Here is a 22,668-nt window from a genome sequence, read left to right as displayed (position 1 = left end):
ACTAAACATACAGTACTGCATGAAGGGAAAGAGAGGGGTGAAGAAGGATGAGGTGGCAGAGGGTAGAGGTGGGGTGGGGGTTACTCCCTTTCTTTCCTCTCCCTTGCTTTGGAGTCTTTGATTTGAAATCCTGCAGTCTGGCACTAGAAGGAAGCGTGGGGGGGTGGGGGGGGGGGCAGAGGAGAAACAAGCTGGGAGAGGGGAGAGAGCCGTGATTGTGTCTGGTCCTCCTTGTGTGGGGCAGACTAACAGAGTTCGGCCAACGACCCCCTGACTGATCAGGGGCCGAGAGGAGAGGGAGCGGCAGTTTATAGCAGAGTAAATGGAGGGAGAGACAGAAAAAGAGAGAAAGTGAAGAGCGAGAAAGAGAGCAAGAGAGCAAGAGAGAGAGAGAGAGAGAGGAGGGGGAGGCAAGGGGTTGTGGTGAGATGGGAGCTCCAAAGACACCCTCTCTTGACGCGTTAGTTTAACTGATATGTCTCAGTGTTCACATCGTGCCTCAGTCCAAATGACTCCTAATCCAACGGGCCACAGGACTCCCAGGACAGCCTGACTCTCGGCTGGGCGTCGAGGACACAAGACGTCAACAACAACGGCAACAACAAGAACAACGACAATGACAACATCAACAAGTGAAATGATAAAATGCAACTGAAAAACAAAAAAGTAATTACACTCTCCTCTTCAAGTTATCTTTTTTTATATATATAATAAAGCAATAAGAAACAATCACTTATGACAACAAAAGAGCCTCTCTCAGTCTCCCCTGTCCTCTTTTGGCTAAAAATCTCAATATCCAGGAAATAAAAGACGACATCTCAAGACATCAAAAAATACAAATCAACAACAATATAAAAACAGCCTCCTCGACGCCTTCAAAACAAACACAACAAAATGAAAAAAAAAAAAAAAAAAACCTCTTTGATACAGAAATAACGTTTGCGGTCTTTACATGGCATTGCTGTACAGGAACAGGCGGAGAAAACGTCCAATCAAAACTACATACAATGCCACAAACGGTCACTGACAAGAGGGTGCAAACAAAGAGAGGAGGAAGAGGAGGAGGAGGAAGAGGAGAGCAGATGGAATGAAGAACATGGATGAAATGAATGAACGAGGGAGTGAGGAAAAGGCGTCTGAAAACAGAAAAGGAGAACTATACAGGATCGAATTACAGGAAAACAAGCGTTACATGGAAAAGAAAAAAAGATAAAAGAAAAGGAAAAATAGTATCTAGAGAGATTGCAGGAACCGAAAGTGCAGAATTACATATGTGATCAGAACAAAACGCTGTCTTTCTTGCAACATAGAACAGTTTTTTCTCCTTTAATAATAATAATAATAATAATAATAATAATCATTCTAATTGTAATAACAATAAAACTTCTTTTACAGAAAACAGTAATAACAATAATGATCATAATTTCTACATGAACATTAGCCATAAAAATGCATCGTTAAAAAAAATTAAGAGAAAGAATGACAACAAGGAGGAAGAGGAAACAGTAGAAGAAAATCAAAGGGGGGAGACAGAGAGAGAGGAGAGGAGAGGAGAGGAGAGAGAGAGAGAGAGAGAGAGAAAACCAGAGCTAGTTGCTGTCCTGTGCGATCTCCATGTCACTGAGCTCCACTGGGGGGGTTGAGAGCGTCCATTGAGCCCCCCACCATCCACTGCTCACCCCTACCAGCCGCCTGCAGTGGGCTGCTCTGAAAAGGGGGCCTTTAGAGGCTCTGAGATCACAGCCCACTCCGGAATGATCCACTGGAACACAGTAGGGGGGGGTAGGAGAAAAGGAAGTGCACCCAAACCGACCCCTCAACCCCCAGCACAGGCTTATGTGAATACTTTGGGTTTGTGGCTGAATAAAGCAGGTTTTTTTATGTACTTTGAATGTGCAGTGTTGTGTGGAGTGTTTGTTGAGTGTGCGTGTGCGTGTGTGTGTAAAAGTGTCTAAGTGTGTGTAAGACTGTATTATGCCTTAAAACTTGCCATAGCATGTTGCCGCGGCTACAGTTAAGAGAAGGAGCGTGAGGGGAGAGGTGGCTGGTAAGGGATGAGGGGCGGGGCCAAAGAGGGAAGGGGAACAAAAAAACAGCCAATGAGGTGAAGAGGGACAAGGTAGAAGAAGGGAGGGCAGGGGGTGGGGGGAGCGTCCTGCAGCCTATCCAATCAGATGGAAGAGCAAATGAAAGGACGAGAGCCAATGGCAACGATTGTTTGGTTAATGTACAGAGGCGGTGGGTGAGGGAGGGGGTTGGTGGATTATGCCCCCCGACCCCACCCTCCTTTCAACCCTCCACCCAGATCACTCCCAGCCCCCCCCTCCCCCACCCCTGGTTCCCCCCCTTCCCCCCCCCCCCCCCCCAAAGACTGACGGTGCCCCCTCCAGACAGACAATGGCGGTTTGGCATGATGCTGTTCAACACAGGTGGCTGATATGGACCTTTATACACAGCGGACGCCCCTGTAGGAGGAAGAAAGGAGGAAGAGGAGGAGGAAGCACAGGAGAGGTCAGAGGTCAGCACTCTTCCAAGGATGCCTCCTGTTCTAACAATTCCAACAACCTAACACACATTCATCATGCACTTCCCTCCTCTTCCCTCCTCTACCTCTTATACCTCCTATCACAGTTTGGGTGCGAGTTTGACAGCGTATTTTGCTGACAGTGCATGCACACTGTGGCCAGAGCGAAGTCAGACGCTTGAAATGGGCAGAGTCAGGCCGAAGTTAATTAATAACAGATTTAGCACTGGTTGCATGTGATTGGTTTATTCAATTTTACTTCACCGGAGAGGTTTCACCCATATCAGAGTCCCTGCCTATAATCGCCGCCCAACTCAGGACCCTTTGACTAGTAGGCATATAATGTCTGCACTCTTAGACGGGGGCTCACATTGGCCAGCAGCAAGCGGCAAGCGTAAAGCAACGCTCAGACCCTAATAAGTTCTATCTCGTTCCTAAGTAACACAAACGGTTTGCCTAAACTGACAATTGAATACGGTCGCGTTGCACTTTGAAAGTTGCACCGTTCCGTTGCCGAACCATAGAAAACAATAGGAAACCTGCCGCTGGCCAGTGTGATCCCCCCACCTTATCCTTCTAATGTCTGCACTCTTATCCTCTAGCAGAAGTATTAACTGAAACAGTAGTAATTCCTAGTTAAGGTCTCCTCTGCACTGTAGCTTGAATGTGATTCTCACTTTGGATAACAGCAACCGCAGAAATAATAAATATAAACGAATGCAGAAGCGGCGACACTTTTTAACTCACGGAGCGTCAAAGCTCTTGCTACAACTGTCTGACAGAGCCTCTTCTATCTCCACTCACAGGCCAGAGTGACTAATGTTCCTGCTGACTAACGTTCAGAGCGGGTCCTAAACGCCGACTCAGCCCCACAGTCTATTTTAACATCTCAACACTTTGTATCTGTGCCTACACGCAGTCAAGACCTTTAGGCGGGGATCATACTGGAAATAACAAAGCGGCAGCGGTAAAAAACGCTCAGACCATAATAAGTTCTATCTCGTTTCTAAGTTACACGAACAATCCACGTTCTATTGCCTAAACTGAATATCGATGAGCCTTGCTTACACTTTGAAAGTTAAACCACGTACAAGGCTCAAATTGTTTGACGGCAGCATACCGCTGCCACTTCAACTATTCCGCTGCTGAACCATAGCGAGCAATAGGAAATCTTTTGCTTGCCGCTGCATGACTGGAGTAGCCAGTTACATCCATTACAGTGGAAGCTAACTGTTGCAGCATATGCTTCACTAAAAGAATGCTTTAGTTACGTGTCCGGTGTAGCCTGCCTGACTCTTCTACATGCACACAAACACTCACCTGCATGGCTCCTGCTCTTAAATATACACATAAACACACCTGTGTTAGCCTTTCTCTTCCACATATATACACACTCAAACCCTCCCATGTTAGACCCTATGTAATCTCTTTCATATTCAGAATGTCACCACTCTTCCCGAAACACACAGACACACACACATACACTAACCAAAGATTCTGTGATTATACTAAGCCACACACACACACACACACACACACACACACACTCACCTGTGTTAGACCCCTGCCTGCTCCATGCTGTACTGCAGGTCAGGCGGCTTGTAGCTGAGGAGCATGTCGCTGGTGCAGGAGGAGGGGTAGCACGCAGCAGAGTGGAGTTCTCCCTCCACGTCACACACTGCATGGAGACACACACACACAAACTTTAGACACACACCCTATGGACAGTGTGTTGACAGACAGTGTGTGAGCCTAAAGCTACTAGACAAGTGCCAAGTATCATGCACCAACATGCTCATCTGCCTGAGCTAATGCAGCTGAATATGCAAATTCTGCTTTGCCACCCTGAACAATGGCAAAAGACCAAAGCACTAACAGTAAATAGTCTAGCACACAAATGTCACTGTAACAAGTGGTAGTGCTGAGGGCTCGACATAATGGTTGCCCAATTGCCCTTGGCTACCAAATTGTTACAAGTAGCAACCAGATTTGGTTGGCTATGGCAACCAAAACCTCATGCCTGCTTGCCAAGCTGGCAACTACTTTTAAAAGTTAACGTTGAGCTCTGGTAGTGCTCATAGTTTTGCTGATAATTATGGACCTATGTATGTGTGCTCATGTGCTTGTCTGTGTGTGTGTGTGTGTGTGTGTGTGTGTGTGTGTGTGTATGTGCTCTGAAACACTCACCTGACTCCTCCCTCTGGTGCAGCTGCTGGCTTCCCGTCAGAGATGATTGGCTGAGGATGTCTGACATCCGGGCGGAGCTGAGCGCCTTCCCAGCCAATAGGCTCATTCCCGACATGGGCTCTGCTTGGTCCTGCAAAGAGGGGACAACAGCAATATTTACACAGATGCAATCTCACAGACTGAACACTAGAGGTCACTGTGTCCATAGGTAACACACACACACACACACACAAATCAGTAAAGCCATCTAAAAGCACAAACACAGTTGTGTTTTGCAGAACACTAACCCAAGCTATTTGTTTATCAAATTGTTATACAATATGGTCATACTCTTGTTGACCATTCATATTATGAAATATCAGTATAGTATAAGTATATAGTATGCATTTATCCCAATCCGTGAATTAGTGAAACACACTCAGCACTCAGTGAACACACAGTGAGGTGAAGCACACACTAATCCCGACGCAGTGAGCTGCCTGCTACAGCGGCGCTCGGGGAGCAGTAAGGGGTTAGGTGCCTTGCTCAAGGGCACTTAAGCCGTTCCTACTGGTCGGGGTTCGAACCGGCAACCCTCTGGTTACATTTTCGAAGTGTTATCCAGTAGGCCACGGCTGCCCCAATAATAATACTATATCATGTTAATTTTTAACTATTGTAATGTCTTATTTTATAAGTCGCTTTGGACAAAAGCATCTGCTAAATTCCATAACCATCTGCTAAGTCCGACATAACCAATATCATCAGAATAAAACACTGTCAAGGCTTAAATTCTTACGAGTACAGTACAGCTCAGTTATATTGCCCTTTGTTTGTGGTCACTAGCCCACATAAAGCACATTCTCTGTCTTAGGTGAAAGTAAATAGTTGACTGAATGACTCACATATCAACCATCTAAAGATTTGAATCTCTTTTGCATATGCAGATAGGGAACATATTTACATTTACATCTAGCTGACGGTTTTATCCAAAGCATCCAAATCATGGCATTTGAGGGATATGACGTGAGCTTAACACTGTAATGTTTTCCCATCAAACACTGAGTCATCGACAGCGTGGATAACTTGTGCTTTCCCAAAGGAAAAATTCTTGTCTTGAAAAATGTCTGTCTCACAAGAAATATATCAGCTCAGCTCTTCACCTGTTCAGCTGCAAAATAACCCTCCTAAGGTTCAAGTTCAAGTGGATACTCTGTTTTTCTGGAAGTGGCTATTCTGTTTGTACAGCTGAGATCTCATTTCAAGTTTTTTTTTCCTATGGGTTGTTTTGTAAAGTACTTACTGGCTAGTGTTAGTTAATTGCCCCATTGGTGAGGCATGTAGCATTAAACAAAATCTTTAGTTTGCTAACAAATGTAGCAGTACATTTCATCATGAATTTCTACCGTTTGAAAAGCAAATCTTTATGTCATCTTGTCTCGACACGAACACTCAATACTTTGAGCTTTAAGTGCACTGGATTTTATAAAAACAAGACGAATGACAGCATCATTGTGAAATGGAATGCAGCAAAATAATAGTTTTTATCTAGATGACGCCTTCATAACCGTTGGAATCCAATACCATAATTTAAAATTCAATTAATCGCTCAGAGGCAGCGTGTGTGTGTGTGTGTGTGAGTGGCTACTCACATAAGCGTCGTCGCAGGTCTGGATGGTGTGATGGCGCTGCAGGGGCCCGCGGGCTCGATACCCGTCCCCCTGCGGCCCCCGTTGGGCCCCGTAACCCACGCCATTGTGATCGGGTCCTTCCATGGCCTGGCCCACCGTCGTCCGACAGTCCACGTGCTCACTCCCGGAGTCTGCAGGTGGGTGGGGGGAGGAGGAGAGGAGTCAACTAACACACCTGAGCTGTCAGATGGGATTACACAACAGCAGCCTTGAGGGGATTTTTTCAAATTTGGTGTCGTGTTCCTGAATTACGTAGTTTTTTTTGTCTATCCAAGGTAAATAAGGGAAAAACATGCCTACATTTGTTTGGCAGGCTGTTACATAAATGAAAGAGCAGCATAATTAACTTAGCTTGGCCACTTTAGTTATGCAACGTCATAAAATAGCTCAATGCGTGATCAATTAAAAATGTATTATGAAGTAAAGTATGAACTAAAAATACTCATTTCAAGAACTGCACCATTATCAAATTAATCCTGGCACTGGGTAAAAAGCAGTGTAATGTGTTGCCAGAATACAATTGTTCTGGTCATCAGGAAAAGGTTATCCCCCCCCAACATATAGCACTAGCAATAATGTTCCAGTATATATAACGACTAGTTGACAACTATTACGAAAAAGTTAAAAGTAAAAAGTTAAAAATAGCGGACATAATATATATAATGATCCATTTTCAAATCCATTTTGAATTCTCAGGCATTGTTGCCAGGTTCCCTTGTGCACAAGGGAAGATGTGTATGTGCAGACCAAGACGTATAAAGCAAGGTGTGCGTGTGTGAGTGAACTAGAGAGTGCGCACGCACGCATCTCACCCCTTGCAGTGGCGCTCCTCATGTAGGCGTGCCTGTGCGTGGGCGATGCGTAGGGGGGCGTGGCTCCCCGGGGCGGCCCCAGGAGCTTGTGCTGCTCCGCGCAGGCCGACGCCTTGGCCAGCAGGCCCTCGTGCCCGTGGCCGTAGCCGCCTGGAGCCTCGTCCTCCTCCATGCTCTCCGAGTGGGCCAGGCCGCCGGGCCCCGCCTGGCAGTCGGGCGGCCGGATCTGCAGCAGCGGGTGGTACTGCTGGCCCATGGACTGCCCGGGCACCGGGGCGGGTTGCTGGGGCGGCGGCGGCGGCTCCAGCGCCTCGCTCTGGCTCAGCTGGCGCAGCAGGAGCAGCTCGCTGTAGTCCTGGGGCCCGGCGGGCGGCGTGGGGGCCTGGCGCGGGCTCTGGCGCTTCAGCAGCGCGGCCAGGTCCTGCGGGGGCAGCCGCGGGTCGTGGCCTGTCAGGGAGTGGCGCGGCGACAGCAGGCCCTGCAGCGTGGGCGTGACGTGCGGCTGCGCCGAGCGCTGGTACTCCATGGGCGTGGGCGAGAGCAGGGCCTGCTGCAGGGCCGAGGGGCTGCCGTAGCTGCCCACCGTGCCGCCGAGGCTCGCGCCGCCCTGGTAGCCGTCCAGGCCGGGCACCTTGAGCGAGGTGCCCTGCAGGTAGGGGTTGTAGCCGCCCACCATGCTGGTGCCGGCAGCGGACCCCCGCGCCCCCTCGCCAAACAGGTGCGGGTTGAACTGGGACTGGTCGTACGCCGTGGAAGAGCAGTGGAACCGGCTCAGGCTGCGACTGCAGGAGAGAAAAAGCAAATAAGGACAGGCCAAAGCATAAGACAGAAAGAAAAACAGAAAGGAAGGAGAGGAAGGAGGGAAAGAAAGAAAGAAAAAAGAAAGAAAGAAAGACAGAAAGAGAAAGAAAGAAAGATAGGAAACAAAGTGAGGTAGGAAAGGAAGAACGTGAGGAAGAAAGAATTTAAAAAGACTGAAAGGAAGGAAGGAAAGGAGGGAAAAAAGAAGGAAAGGCAGAAAGGAAGGTCGGAAGCAAGGAGGAAAGAAAGAAAGTGAGAAACAGGAGACGGCAATGGCGAGAAAGATAAGCCTAAAGTCTTTGCTATGCACACAGTCCGCAAGACGTAAATCCTGAAAACCACTGTATATCAAGATGCTGTGGACAGGCCATCAACCCTTATGCCAGGTTCTCACTGACATGGACACTTTTTCAGTGTCAATCATTGCCCAGCGCTCTACTACCACATCAAATTTGACACCGCGCTGCAAAATCCAAACAAAACATACACACACTCAATCAATCACACATACACACACACACACACACGGCCGTGCAAACATCTCGATTTACAGTCAGTAGGGCTGCAGGGATGATTTGGGGTACGGCATAGAGGCATAAACACCAGGGCAACACTCCTCCAATGGCAATAAGACAAGGAGATCACAAGATCACATTCACTGAACAGGGTCAATGTCATGCAGGGACCACGACAGGAACAGAATGTCTTCTCCAATCACTTCCCTTCCCAGGAGCTTATGATGTTTATGTTGTACCACCATTCAGTGAATATGTCGACAACCACAAACACAGACCACAATCATCACCAGATCCTAGCGGAGATCACAGAGATTCTGCTGGAATTTGCTGTCGTCACGTGGGGGGGAAGGGAGGAACCTCTACCACTACAGGTTCACTGGCCACTTACAGTGCTGCATACAAGGGCTGGAGCTCGTGACAGATGAACATGGATTCGTGGCCAAGTCTTCCGTTAATCCTTTGGCAGACAGCCCCTTTTCCCCTAAGGCCTTTCCCACATTTTGTCTTTCACTTTTTATATTATTTTTTATTTTTTTGTAAAATAACTTGCTACAACATACTAAAACCCAATAAAATACTATGGTATGGAAAATGAATATTTTCTGCATTCTGATCAAAGTCAACTCATTCACACTCTGTTACACAGTGTTCTAACTTCACAACTGACATGATGCACTCTTTGTACGTATGACATGATGCAAGTCTTTGTATGTATGCCTTGATGAAGTGAAAAAAAAATCAGAGTACATTATGAGCATCAATGTATTCAATACAAAACAAAACCAAATTAACAAATGAGGGTAACAGTTACAATGTAAGTAGAGAGACATATAAAAGGATGTGTATCTGAGAGATTAACAGCTGACAAAAAAGTGTTAAAAAAAAAGTACAAAACCAAACCAAAAAGGGGAAAAATGAAACCATAGTCCAAGCTGATGTGAGGCGGTAGATGTTCTGAAGAGGGGACCGATGAAAGGGGGAGTGCAGTTGGAGAGGAGGAAGAGGAGGACGAGGAGTAGGAGGAGGTCAAAGGTCACCTGTGCGTCTCGGCGTTGTCGGCGCTCAGCTGCTTGCCCAGGACGCGGTGGCCGCACGGCGTGGACAGGAAGCCCTGCCGCTGGGCCCCGCCCCCCAGCTCTACCTCCTGCACCTGGATGGTCACCTGCTGCTGCTGCGGGATGCCCTGGGCCAATCCCACGGCTCCGCGGGCGGGCCCTGCCGGCGGCTGCTGCTGCTGATTGGGCAGGGCCATGCGGGGCAGGCTGGTGGGGGGCGGGCTCCCTCCCGAGGGCTGGTAGAGGGAAGGAGCATGCTGGTACTGCACTCCAGGCAGCCCACCTGCACACACACGCACACAAACACACGCACGCACGCACGCACGCACACACACACACACAAAGAAACACACACAGACACACAAAGAAACACACACAGACACGCACGCACAGAAACACAGACACGTGCACACACACACATACACAGAAACACATACACACAGAAAGACACGCATACACACACAGAAAAACAAATAAGATCAGGGTCAGTCAAGTGCACGAATACAATGCAGAAGAAAGAAGAACATGAACTGAAAAAAGACTTGTGATTTCTTGTCCATGAAAGCGTGGAGGAGAGGAGACACTCACCGTGTCCTTGCATCATCCCTGCACTCCCGGGAGGCGGGCTCTGATTGGGCTGCCTGAAGAGGTGATTGCTGGGATGTGTAGGCGGTGGGCTGGAGGGCTGGATGCGCAACCTGAGGAAACAGAGCGAAATATGAGAGAGAGAGAGAGGGAAATGAATGAGAAAGAGAAAGAAATAAGAGAGAGAAAGAAATAAGAGAGAAAGAAGAGAGAGGAGAATGTGTGTGAGACAAAGTAAAAGGCAAAAAGGAAATAATGAAAATTAACCACACACTTATGCAACTTCCGTGGCTAATGTAATGTGTAATGTAATGTGTAATAAACGTCATAGTACATGCATCAGAAAAACTACATTTCCCAAACTCAACATCCACAGAGAATGAAGAGATCAAGGCAGAAGAAAAATAATACGATTAAAGGTATTACTGATGTGTACTGCAGCTCATCTCAAAAATATAGGAGGAGTGTGCAGCAGCTGGTGAGTGTATCCAGCATATTAACACAACGTGTGTGTGTGTGTGTGTGTGTGTGTGTGTTTGTGTGCATCACTCACCTCTGTAGCTGGTGAGTAAGATGGCCGGGCTGGCTTTCTCCATGTCCCAAAGAGAGGGCCTACGGCAGGGGGAGAGGATCAAAATGAATGTCAAACAAATACCATGGCTTATTCTCATCAAATAAGGTCTCACACAAGACAAACAACTGCCCATACCACCACCATAACAAAATAAAAATGGGCCAGATTACATTAAAAAAGATTACTATAGATTACAATAAATGACCACAGTGAATTCATATGGACTTGATATAGACTAACAGAGTGAATCATCTGATCTAGTCCTCCATTACGTAATGCACTAATGGAAATGAATGGATGGCCAGATAATATCAGTTTGCCTTACACAAAATACAGTTCACTTGGCATAGTCCTCAAGTAAACATGGTTACTAAATGGTGGGACTGTGTAATTACTCAAAATTGAATTTCAATGTCAGTTATTCAATTTGGCATGTTGTATTAAGTTGTAAAAAGTTTAATCACTTTAATCACTTAGGGATCTTTTTAAACAATTGTGATATATACCAAAATAATCATGATCATGATTTTTGCCATAACCAAGCAGGCCTGCTAAACGCTCATACAACTGAAGCAACACTGAATTAGAAACAAATCCAAATGCTGCACATTTTGGAAGAGCACAGATATGAAAGAACCTAGTGTTGAGTGTGTGTCTGCAGTGCCGTGACAGAGGGCTAATGGAGCCGGGAGAGACACAGGAAGGAAGAGGAAGAAGAGACTGGGTCAGAGTGCCATGGCCCTGCTGGCATGCCACAGGCACACTGTGGTGTGTGTGTGTGTGTGTGTGTGTGTGTGTGTGTGTGTGTGTGTGTGTGTGTGGGTGAGTAGGTGTGTGTGTGTGTGTGTGTGTGTGTGTGTGGGTAAATAGGTGTGTGTGAAAGAGAGAGTGGGAGAGTGATTTAGAATGACAGACAGCGCGAGATTGAGAGACAGAGAGAAAGAACAGGCAGTCAGGCAGGCAGGAAAAGAGAAAGAGACAAGAATATATTTTGTAGTGGTGATCTGATCTCTATTTCCTGCTGTAGAATCAGCGGTCTTCAGCAGAATGTGTGTGTGTGTGTGTGTGTGTGTGTGTAAGGGTGCAGATCCGTCTGTGCTAATATAGAATGAGCTGGAAAGCGAGAGAGAGAGAGAGAGAAAGAGAGACAGAGAGAGAGAAAGAAAGAAAGAAAGAGAGACAAAGAGCGAGAGAGAGAGAGAGACAGAGAAAGAAAGAAAGAAAGAAAGAGAGACAGAGAGCGAGAGAGAGAGAGAGAGAGTGTATGTGTGTGTGTGTGTACAGACCTGTATCTGCTGGTGTAGGATCTGCTGCTCCTGCTGGTACAGAATATGCTGCTGCTGAGTGTGCTCCAGCAGCTTCTCATCCTGCGGCCCAGCGTACATCTTCTGCAGCTGTTCACACTCCTTACACACACACACACACACAAAAAAAATACTGAATTCTCATCTATTCAAAACATGATATTCTTATACATACAAGGTAGACATCCAGGTAAGCATCATAAAAACCCTCATCACTTTTTCAGGGGTTCATTTCATTCTGGAAAGTTTATTTTAAGTGGAAGTACCCCCACCACACTAACAAATGACCATCTGACTGAGATTGAGACCCTCCCCCTCCTAAAAATAGCCTTCTGCACGGATCCTCTGCACCCATCATCTCATCCGTCTTAACCTCAAGTTAGAACACCTAACTCTGCCATCTGCTGCACTTGGCATCGCCGGCTGGGCTCCCTTGGATGCCCTTCAGGGTGGCACCTTAACTGCCACCTTACCCCTCATTAAAACTACCCACACCCCACAACAACCCCCCCCACACCAGCCCCAGACAGTTGCCACCAACCGCTGAAGGGTTACCTTATGCTACGCTCTCCCTGATCAGGTTAGACCAGGACACAAGGTGGCCTTCAGGTGTGTGTGTGTGTGTGTGTGTGGGGGGATTGCACATAAGGACCTGGTTCTTCAGGGTGGGGGATGGGGGGAGCACATAAGGATCTGGTTCTTCAGGTACTGTATGTGCATGTGTGTGTGTGTGTGTGTGTGGGGGGGGGGGGGGTGAAGAGGGGGGCACTCAGGACCTGGTCCCTCAGGTGGGGGGAGTGCACATAAGGACCTTTTTCTTTAGTAGCGTGCAGCACATATGAGGATCTGGTGCAAAAGTAATTTAAGTGTGATTAGATTGGTGTGTGTGTGGGGAGGGGGGCTTTGGGTTGTACCTGTGTGAATTTGAGAGTGCTTCAGTGTGTGTGTGTGTGTGTGTGCGTGTACCTGTTTGAGCTGTCGGATGAGGGTGTTGTTCTCCAGGTGGGCTTTGATGGCCTGGATGGTGGCAGCTCCATCTGAGAAGCGCCTGACAGGAGAGAAGCGCTCCATGGGAAGATGCAGGGTGTTACTGTCCTTATAGGAGGTCCTGGAGGAGAGTGGAGATAGAGTCAACACACACACACACTAGCACATAAAAAAATAACACATGGACACACACACACACACACACACACACAAACGGTCACACAGAAAACCACATGGACACACACACACATAAGAAATTAATCCTGCCGAATTGTATAAGTCAGGGATTCCCAAACTGTGGTATGCGTACCCCCGGTGGTACGCGAGCTGCTTCTAGGGGGTACGCGAGATGCAAAGGGCTATGGCGGACAGGTGTAAAATGAACATTTTAAATCTTTTGTAATTAATTCATGAATAAATACATAATTTCGAATCAGGTCATAATGATATGGAAACATGAAATTAAAGGATATCATTTATAAACTCTGTATGTGTTCATCAAAAAAGGGCAGCTTATTAAACATGACGCCTGGAATAGCTAATAGAATGCATTACTTTTGAATGCGTTGGATGGTCCGTGGGGGGAAAGTTTCGCGGATATAACAGGTTTTTGAAAACAACAAAAACAGAAAGGAGGGAAGGAGCAAAGCTAGGAGTTATTTCAGATGGGCAAGAAAGGTAACATTAAGCTAGGCTTTACATTTAACAAACTAAAGGTAGTATAGCCTAATGTTGTCCAAACGAATACATCCTTGTCAGGCGTTGTTGTAGGCCTATTATAAGATATTGTATGTGGATGTAGTTAGGCTACTATGCAGGCTACTTTTCATAACTTTTTAAGGGGGGGGGGGGGTTATAGAATGCATTACGTTTTTATGTGTTTATGTCACGGATGGTGGGGGTACGCTAGTCGGAATGTAGGCGGTGGTACGCGGGGGGAAAAGTTTGGGAACGCTGGTATAAGTGATCTCATTTCTCCAACCAAGATAAAGTTCTGATGTTCTGATGGCAGGCCAGACGGTTTGGCGCCAGGTGAGGTGTGAAACACCAACAATCGTAGAATGGGTTTTGGGGGTAAGCCACTGAAAACCATCCCAACCAAAGGTGTGAGGTTAAGGGCCTGTCCACACGGAGACGCTTTTAGGTTAAACGCAGAGGTTTTGCTTCGTCTTGGCCGAGCGTCCAAACGAATCCTGTAAACGCACTGCCCGAAACCGCACTTTCTTGAAACCTGGTCCCAGAGTGGAAAAATCTGAAACCGTAGCCCTTTTGAATTCGTTTAGACAGCGAAACCGCACATCCTGCTTGCGTATTGATGTCATCGCCACACCTCAGCTGCCCTGGAGTTGCATTTATAGTATTGCCTAACAATACTAGTTTTCATACATGACATTACCTACGATTACACTCCGTAAGATAAATATCACAACTGGTGCTGAGCAGCGCCGATAGCTTATGACTTGGTGGACTGAACACTGTTTTTCCCGGTGTTTTTTTATGCATTCTAGCTACTGTCAGTGACGCGAGAGAACTTAAGTTATTAGGAAAGTGCGGTGTAAGTTTAGGCTACATTAATTTGTGCGTAGTGCCAGTGTCATTCATTTATTTTACATGTCTTACAACATATATACATGCATTCAAAGTCGAGTGAAATCAGATATAAGCATACAAAGACACTTAGAACTCACGTTAAGCCGATGGTAGCACACTGAATGCAAATGCGCGATTTGATGCAGGCAAAAGTATTGACTGTTACTAACGAAGGTTTTATAGCAATATTATAAATGTGGCGACAGAATAGCCTAGAACTTGGGTAAGCCTTGCGTTTAGTAGCCTAATTGCGGTGATAGCCAAAACTAATGTGAATCACGGACTATCCTACAACCAAAAGAAAGTAAAGGTGATTAGTAGGCCTACCTGCGTTAGCCAAATAAAGGACGGGACTGCACCCTTCACAAACCGTAAAATAAAGTGTATTAGTTTTACAGTTGACAGTTCACCATCAGTCCACACAAACAATTCTGGTTTCCTTGCACTAGCCATTTCGTCGTAGCCTATTCTGTCTGTAAAGCGCAAGTTTTGGTCAATTTCTGTAAAGAAACAGTGCCACCTATAGGCCTGGGGTATGAAGTAACGTGTTGAGTCGTGTTGAGATGGAACCGTTCTTAAGAAAATCTATGGGTGACGTCACAGACGTTTTGTCCATATTTTTTACAGTCTATGGTTTGGACGCACATTTACTTGATACGGTTCCAGGGAAGACGGAGGGAAAAAAATGGGTTTGGTACGTGTGGACTAGGCCTAACTCAATTATCATATACATAGGACAAAAGGCTATCTGGGTAGAAACCAGATTAATTTGCATTGAGACTAGCATATAATAAGTGTAGTTCAAGTAGTTTACCCAGATAGGACGAAGCAGACAGAACTTCAGAGAATATGCCGATGGCAGGCATAGGTTGAACCTTTGTGAACCTTTCTACCATTTGCACGGGAATAAACCACTTTGCTGTATTAATCCAAAGAAGAGAAAACCTTTCCTATGTTTTCTTATACACACAAATATAACACGGTCAGACGAGCAGATACTCAAACTCAAACAAACACACACACACACACACACACACACACACACACACATAAATTACACACCATCAGACAAACAGACATACACACAGACAACTACACGGAGTTAAATAACACACCATCAGACAAACATACACACAGACACATACAAATACAGCCTCACATGGTGGGCGCGCATAACATACACAAACATAAGTCGGCATGACACACACACACAGACAAACAAACAAACTCACAGGTAATCTAATTAACATTGGCCTTTACAGCTTATTAGTCCACTTGCTATTCTGGGTGTGCTGAGAGCAAGCAGGGATTGTGGCGGAGAATCCATCAATCCCAAACTAACAGCTTGGGACAACACCCATCACCCACCCATGTCTGTTTAGACACTGACAGTCAAAGCCACCTGGACATCCCTTAACTACAACCCCAAATCAGAAAAAGTTGGAACATTGTGTAAAATGCAAATAAAAACAGAATGTGATCATTTGCAAATCTCTTAAACCCATATTTATCTGCAAACAGGACATAGACAACACATCAAATGTTGAAAATGTCACATTTGACTACTTCATGCTTTTTTAGCCAATCTGTGGGCATTTCAGGTTTGTTCCAAACAATGTCTCGTTGTGTCTGTGTACAATGACAATAAAATATCTTAATCTAATCTATTTTGAATTTGATGCCAGCAACATGTTTAAACAGAGAGATCTTGCATTAAATGTTTTATACCATATGACATATATACCAGCTCTGATTGATTGAATATCATTTCATGTACTGAAACTGCCTCAAAATAGATCCACTTTTTAGATCTTTTAACTTGAGATGTTAATTCTCCTTTTCAGCCCAGTCTTTCCCAAATGTATGAAAACATATACAATCACTGTCCATTTGTTTCATGCCATATGGAGTCACAATGGTCAATGACAGCAGTCAACCAAAGCTGTGGCCTTACGTGACTCTTTACGTGACTTCAGCTAAAAGAGAGGGAGAGTTGGCCCCAGCCACTGTCTCCCCTTAGCCTCTTAACACCGAGAAGCTCAGCTTAGTGTATCAAATGGACTTTCGCCGTTTCTCAATTACTTTAATGCCATTTTCATACCATCCAGTGGTTTAGCCCACTCTTCAGGGCGCACACTGTTAAAAAAGGAAACGCCATCTGACCGCAGCAGTGTATAACACGGACATATGGCAACGCATAACAACATCCTGATGGTCACGATGGCAGTCACACAGCAAAACCCCACCAGCGATCTGAGAGGGTTTTTTTTCCCCTAGCCGATAATCCTAAAAATGACTGCTTGCTCAAGGTCAGACACAGCTTAGTATACTGCCCAAGGGGGTCACACAGCAATCTATTCTATTTCTGAACACACATAAAATGGCCTTACATAACACTGTTACTGTAGGGGGAGAATTTTACCCTTCTTCCCTTTTTTTTGAAATCATCACATAAAATCTTGTTTTCAGGAAATGATTATTTCCATCACTACGTACAAAACAAATGGGCCGTGCTGGTAACCAGGGCCTTGTGTAAGGCCGGCCTGGGACAACCTTGGCCTCAGCTTTGATACGGGGCACGGCAGGGCAGGCCTTCCACCCAATCAATGAATCTGTCACCGTGCTCGGGTCAGCGGATCAAGGGCCCGCCAGGTTTAGCACGCAGGTCTTTCCGGGACGGGGCCGGCACCAGGCACTTGGGGTGCGGCATACAGTGAGCCAGATGCAACAGATAAAACGAAAAAGAAACAACACCGTGTGTGTGAGTGTGTGTGTGGGGTGGGGGAGGTGAGAGAGCGAACCAGTAGTGGCGTGCAAACAATCAACAATCAATCCCACATGCAGTAGGTTTGTGCCCAGTGTATGTTTGTATGTATGTATGTATGTATGTATGTATGTATGTATGTATGTATGTATGTATGTATGTATGTATGTATACATACGTTTGCATTAATGTCTATGGATATATTAATGTGTATTTGTAAATGTCAAATGTGTACATACAGTGTGTGTTTGTGAGTGTGTGTTTGTTGTGTGTGTAGAGCATGCCGTCCTTGGGTGTCAGGAGTAGAGGGTGACACGAGAAGCAATTTTCACTCCCGTCCCATCCCGAGCCCGCACAAATACTCCCGTCATATCCCGATCACGTGAAAGCCCCCCGCAAAATCCCGAGAGAAAGACTCCCGAATCCCGTCCCGCTCCCTATGTTGATGTCTAAAGTTATCCGACTGTTAGGCTACAGTAGCGTGCGGTGACCATACATTTTGGTAGGGCAGAAAGCCTTGTCTAACTTTTCTTTAATAGCCGATCATTTTGGGCTACATTAAAATTACATATTTTACAGGACTTTGCTGTAGGCTATGCTTAAATCATTTCATAGTTTGATCTCATCCCATCAGTTAAGTTTGCACCGTTCTCATCATGTTAAACCAGCGAAGCATAGAAACGTTGTTGCTATGAGTAAACAAAACTATTTTTTGTGTTCCGCCAGGTTATGCGATAAATATATTGAGGAATGCGATCGTCGAGGTGCCATGCCCCAACATTGCATGACACATTAAACTCAACGAGAATCGCTTTCCCGGACAGCTCGTGCAATTGAATTGAGCTGTCCTTTGCTGACACTTTCGCCTGAAACTGTTTCTTTGCATCCATTTTGCCTTAGGGCCTATCGCTGAAGCTGATTGATTGTGAACAGGGCAGCTGCTTGTCTTGCTCTGATAGGCTACCAATCAACAACAAACGCATTGTGGGTTGTAATTGGTTCTCTTTTCTAAATCGAAATGCCTCACGTCTTTGGGCGCACTCACTGCATTGCAGCGTAATTTTTTTAAGTTAATAATCTCTGGCTTCCCGCCAGCTCCCGTTTATTATTTCCTGTCCCGTCCCAATCACGTTACCAACAGTGAAATTTACTCCCGTACTGCGGGAAACCCGTGGGAATACCGTGACCCGCGGGAGTCCCGAAAAATTGTCACCCTCTAGTCAGGAGTGGTGTTCCCTGCTGGCTGTTGACACACACACTCTCTTTCTCTCTCCTTTTCTCTCTCTCTCTCTCTCTCTTTCTTTATTTTTCTCGCTCGCTCGCTCGCTCCCTCTCTCCCCACTTCCCTCTCTCCACACTCGGGCCATGTGGAGTCCACCCTCCCCTCTTCTCACCTCCCCCACCCCTTCCTCTCCTCTCTGCTTGTATGATGCTACTGTGGGCTGGCTGGTAGGTGGGTGCAGTCAGCTCAGCGTGGGTGCAGGTGCAGGTGGGTGGGTGGTGTTGAGGTACAGGGAGAGGGGGGGGGGGTGGGGGGAGTGGAGTGGAGGCCCTCACCGAGGGTGCTGCTCTGGGACCCAGCCCCACTGCCGGGAGCCCTGGGACCTCTGGGGGTCCGCGGCCAGCTCGGCACCGCCGGGGCCCGTGCTCATGAGCGGGTGCATGGTGTGCCGCTTGGAGCTGTTCGCCAAGTACCTGGGGCCACGGGAGGTAATGGGGAGGGGAGGGGGGGAGGGTAGAGGAAGGGGGAGGTGGGGGAGGGGTGGGAAACAGGAAGCAGTGAGGGTCAGCTCTATGAGCTCTCCGCTACAGTAAGACAATAATGGGGGTGAAGGGGTGATAGGATGAGGCCTTACCCCACTAATCAGTCATAATAATAATGTAACTGAGTAATTATCAATATACATTTTGATTTGAGTTGAGCAAGCTTAGGTCAAGAGCGAAGCCAGGTGAGGAAAATAACAATGTAGCCATCAGTCGAAGTGCGACAGATTGAGGGGACTAAGTGTCATCTAAAAGCGTTTAGAAGGGAAGAGAGGAGGAGGAGGAGGAGGAAGGGTAGTAAGGGGAGGGAAGAGATGGGATCTTTGCTTAATCTGAGAGACCAGAGGTGTTGATTGGGGCATTGATGGGAGGAAAGCCAGGGCGAGATGAAGAGGAGGAGAAGCCAGAAGCCAGTGGGCCTCCGACTGGCAGTGAAGCAGAGCTGCAGCGCTGAAACACTCAACACCCCCCCCACCCACACATCCACCCATCCACCCCACACACACACACACACCCCACTCAACCCCCGCCCCCCACCCCGCCTCCATGTGCCACCACAGGCCCAGAAGACACAGCACTATGCAACCTGAAACAACCCCAGACAAAGCAGAAGCAGAACACCCCCCGCACCCGCGCTGCCGTTCGCCCCGATTCTCGTCTGCCCGTCCCCAGGCCCAAAGCTCCCCTGGGGGGACGGCAGGCACTCACCTCTGCACGGCCTCCTGGTCTGGCTCGCCATCAGAGTTCTCCTCGTCCACAGGAGCCACGGCTGTGATAGGGTGCTGTGAGAGAGAGAGAGAGAGAGAGAGAGAGAGAGAGAGAGAGAGAGAGAGAGAGAGAGAGAGAGAGACAGAGAGACAGAGAGAGAGAGAGAGAGAGAGAGAGAGATAGAGACAGGGGTTAGATGGCACCACAATATCATGACCAGGTACTGCCGGTGGCTGGACATGGGTTCTTAGGCTCACAAACATGTGCACATTTGATGATTAGACACACACTTTACACACAGATACAAACTCCTCAGACACACACACACACACACACACACACAGAGGTGAAAAAACTCCACCTTCAGAAAGAAACAGTCGTACCATGCATTGGTTCTATCTGTGCACTAAACACAGGCGATTTCACTAATTAGCTGATCTACCTGTCTGAGAAGGTGTGCTAATTAGAATAATCTTGTTTAGTGTCTTTCTGAAGGTGAATGTAGAGTTTTCCACTCTGCAAACACGCACACGAACACACACACACACACACACACACACACACACGCACGCACGAACACACACACGCACGAACACACGCACGCACGAACACACGCACGCACGAAAACACACGCACGCACGAACACACACCACACACACACACACACAGTCCACTTACACACACACACACACACACACACACAGTCCACTCACACACACACCACTCACACACACACACCACTCACACACACAGTCCACTCACAGGGCTAGCCACCAGCGGGGACTGTCCGCGAGGCCTCTTGAGCAGCTGCTGGGCGTGCAGCTGGATGTTGGCGCCTCCGTCGGACGCGCGGCGACCCAGCGGGCCCATGCCGTTCAGCAGCTGCAGGGTGGGGGGCTGCAGCAGACACTGCTCCTGGAGGGGACAGACCGAAGGGTCAGGGACACTCTACAACACACACACACACACACACACACACACACAAATGCGATCGCATACACATACACACACACGCTACTGCCTACTGCATACGCACATGTACACACACAACTGCATAAGCATACACCCACCACCGCATACACACACACCACAACATAAACACACACACACACAAACACACACACACACACACACACACAATGCCATTTAATTACATAATTATAACTAAAACAGTCTGTATAAACAACATTCAAACATATATATTTTTTAAAAAGCTCACTACCATACGTGTTCAGTTCCATTACTGTGCTCATGCATAGCATACATGTGTCCACTCACTCACAGAGATGGACACACACACAGAGGCCACTGAGCACTGATACACAAAGGGAGAGAAACATGTGCTGTACAGCTTTGTGTGTACACAATGCAATGAAACACACACACACACTCACACACACAGACAGACACACACACAGACACACACACACACACGTGTGTTACCTTGTACTCCAGCTGCTGGGTGGGCTGCAGGCTCTGTGTGGGCATGAGAGTGTGCATCTGGCCCATGGGGGTCGGGGCCAGCGTGGGGAAGGGGGGCTGGGGAACGGTGCGCGGGAAGCCAGGGGTCAACTTCGGGAGATCCTCCTGCATGTCCGCCCTGCACACACACACACACACACACACACACACACACACACACACACACACACATACAGTTAGGAGATGCACATAAACAGGATGGAAACATGTGCGTTTCAGAGCGGACATCAAAACATCAAAGGACAAAAAGACAATGCAGGGCAACGCAGATAGAAAACAGAAAGACACGGAAGAGAGGGAACAGAGAGAAGAGACGACAAAAAATATAGAGATACAGAAGGAGGGGAGAGAGAAATGGGGAAATATCATAGAGATAAATATAGTAGGAGAGAGAGAGAGAGAGAGAGAGAGAGAGAGAGAGCGAGCGAGAGAGAGAGAGAGCGAGAGTAAGCGAGAGGGAGGGAGGGAGGGAGGGAGAGGGAGAGGGAGAGAATGAGAGAGAGAGGGAGAAGCAGGAGCTAGATAGGCAGGGGCATCAGAGGGAGATGGAAACTAATGACAGATGGAGAGCCTGAGTGAAGGCTACTGCTGATTGTGTGTGTGTGTGTGTGTGTGTGTGTGTGTGTGTGTGTGTGTGTGTGTGTGTACGCAGCGGTACCTGGGGTCCGGCACGCCCACTGTGTGGCGCCGCATGGACAGGTAGCGGGCCATGGCCTCGGGCGACGGTTCCTCGCCCTCGTCACTGTCCAGAGCCATCGTGCCGTCCGTCTAGCCAAGAAGAGAGAAGCATGATGAGGGTGATGCACAGACTGTGCGTGTGTATGTCTATATGTGTATGAAAAGTACAGTTTAAAGTACAAGTGTGTGAGAGAGTGTGTGTGTGTGTGTCTGTCTGTGTATTAAAAGTACAGTTCAAAGTACAAGTGTGTGTGTGTGTGTGTGTGTTTATGTGTATGAAAAGTACTGTTTAGTATGAGTGTGTGTGTCTGTCTGTGTATTAAAAGTACAGTTCAAAGTACAAGTGTGTGTGTGTGTGTGTGTGTGTGTGTGTGAGTGTGTGAGTGTGTGTGTGAGTGTGTGAGTGTGTGAGTGAGTGAGTGTGTGTGCTCTCAACTACCCTCTGTATTTGTGCAAGTGCATCTGTTTGCAGAAAGAAAACCTGCACAAACACGTGTATGCATGCTCTGCGTTCTGCTCTACTGTAAGGGTTTCCCCCCATGAACCAGCTTAGCACTGATGCCTGATATCACTATGCCGCTCACTAACACGTGTGTGGCTAGCTGGTGACGTCTGGGGCTCGGTCACCACGCAGCTAATCCTGGGGGGGCTCGTGTGCTCTTACG

General features: G+C 47.3%; 1 protein-coding gene across 3 annotated transcripts in view; it reads right to left on the bottom strand.

Annotated features, from left to right (window-relative positions):
* Positions 1-2,371: 2,371 nt before the first annotated feature.
* Positions 2,372-22,668, bottom strand: part of sik3 (SIK family kinase 3) — a 41,830-nt gene continuing 21,533 nt past the window's right edge. For 2 of the 3 annotated variants that reach the window (XM_076282508.1, XM_076282510.1), the window contains exons 11-25: positions 21,984-22,093; positions 21,287-21,443; positions 20,606-20,758; positions 19,844-19,917; positions 18,929-19,066; positions 12,997-13,138; positions 12,013-12,132; positions 10,706-10,764; positions 10,156-10,265; positions 9,550-9,850; positions 7,194-7,975; positions 6,343-6,512; positions 4,712-4,841; positions 4,076-4,202; positions 2,372-2,465 (exon numbers count right to left, since the gene is read on the bottom strand). In XM_076282508.1, coding sequence (XP_076138623.1) covers positions 4,081-4,202; positions 4,712-4,841; positions 6,343-6,512; positions 7,194-7,975; positions 9,550-9,850; positions 10,156-10,265; positions 10,706-10,764; positions 12,013-12,132; positions 12,997-13,138; positions 18,929-19,066; positions 19,844-19,917; positions 20,606-20,758; positions 21,287-21,443; positions 21,984-22,093 — 2,568 coding nt within the window. In that variant the 3' untranslated portion in view covers positions 2,372-2,465; positions 4,076-4,080. The remainder of the gene's footprint in view (positions 2,466-4,075; positions 4,203-4,711; positions 4,842-6,342; positions 6,513-7,193; positions 7,976-9,549; positions 9,851-10,155; positions 10,266-10,705; positions 10,765-12,012; positions 12,133-12,996; positions 13,139-18,928; positions 19,067-19,843; positions 19,918-20,605; positions 20,759-21,286; positions 21,444-21,983; positions 22,094-22,668) is intronic. The other variant, XM_076282509.1, reaches the window with a different exon arrangement.

The sequence above is a fragment of the Alosa pseudoharengus genome, unplaced genomic scaffold (genome assembly GCF_046254945.1).
Source record: "Alosa pseudoharengus isolate Yale_2024_CS ecotype anadromous, Long Island Sound unplaced genomic scaffold, YU_APseudo_1.1 YU_APseudo_1.1_scf_13, whole genome shotgun sequence".
NCBI lineage: Eukaryota > Metazoa > Chordata > Actinopteri > Clupeiformes > Clupeidae > Alosa > Alosa pseudoharengus.
This window is presented reverse-complemented; position numbering and strand designations above follow the sequence as displayed.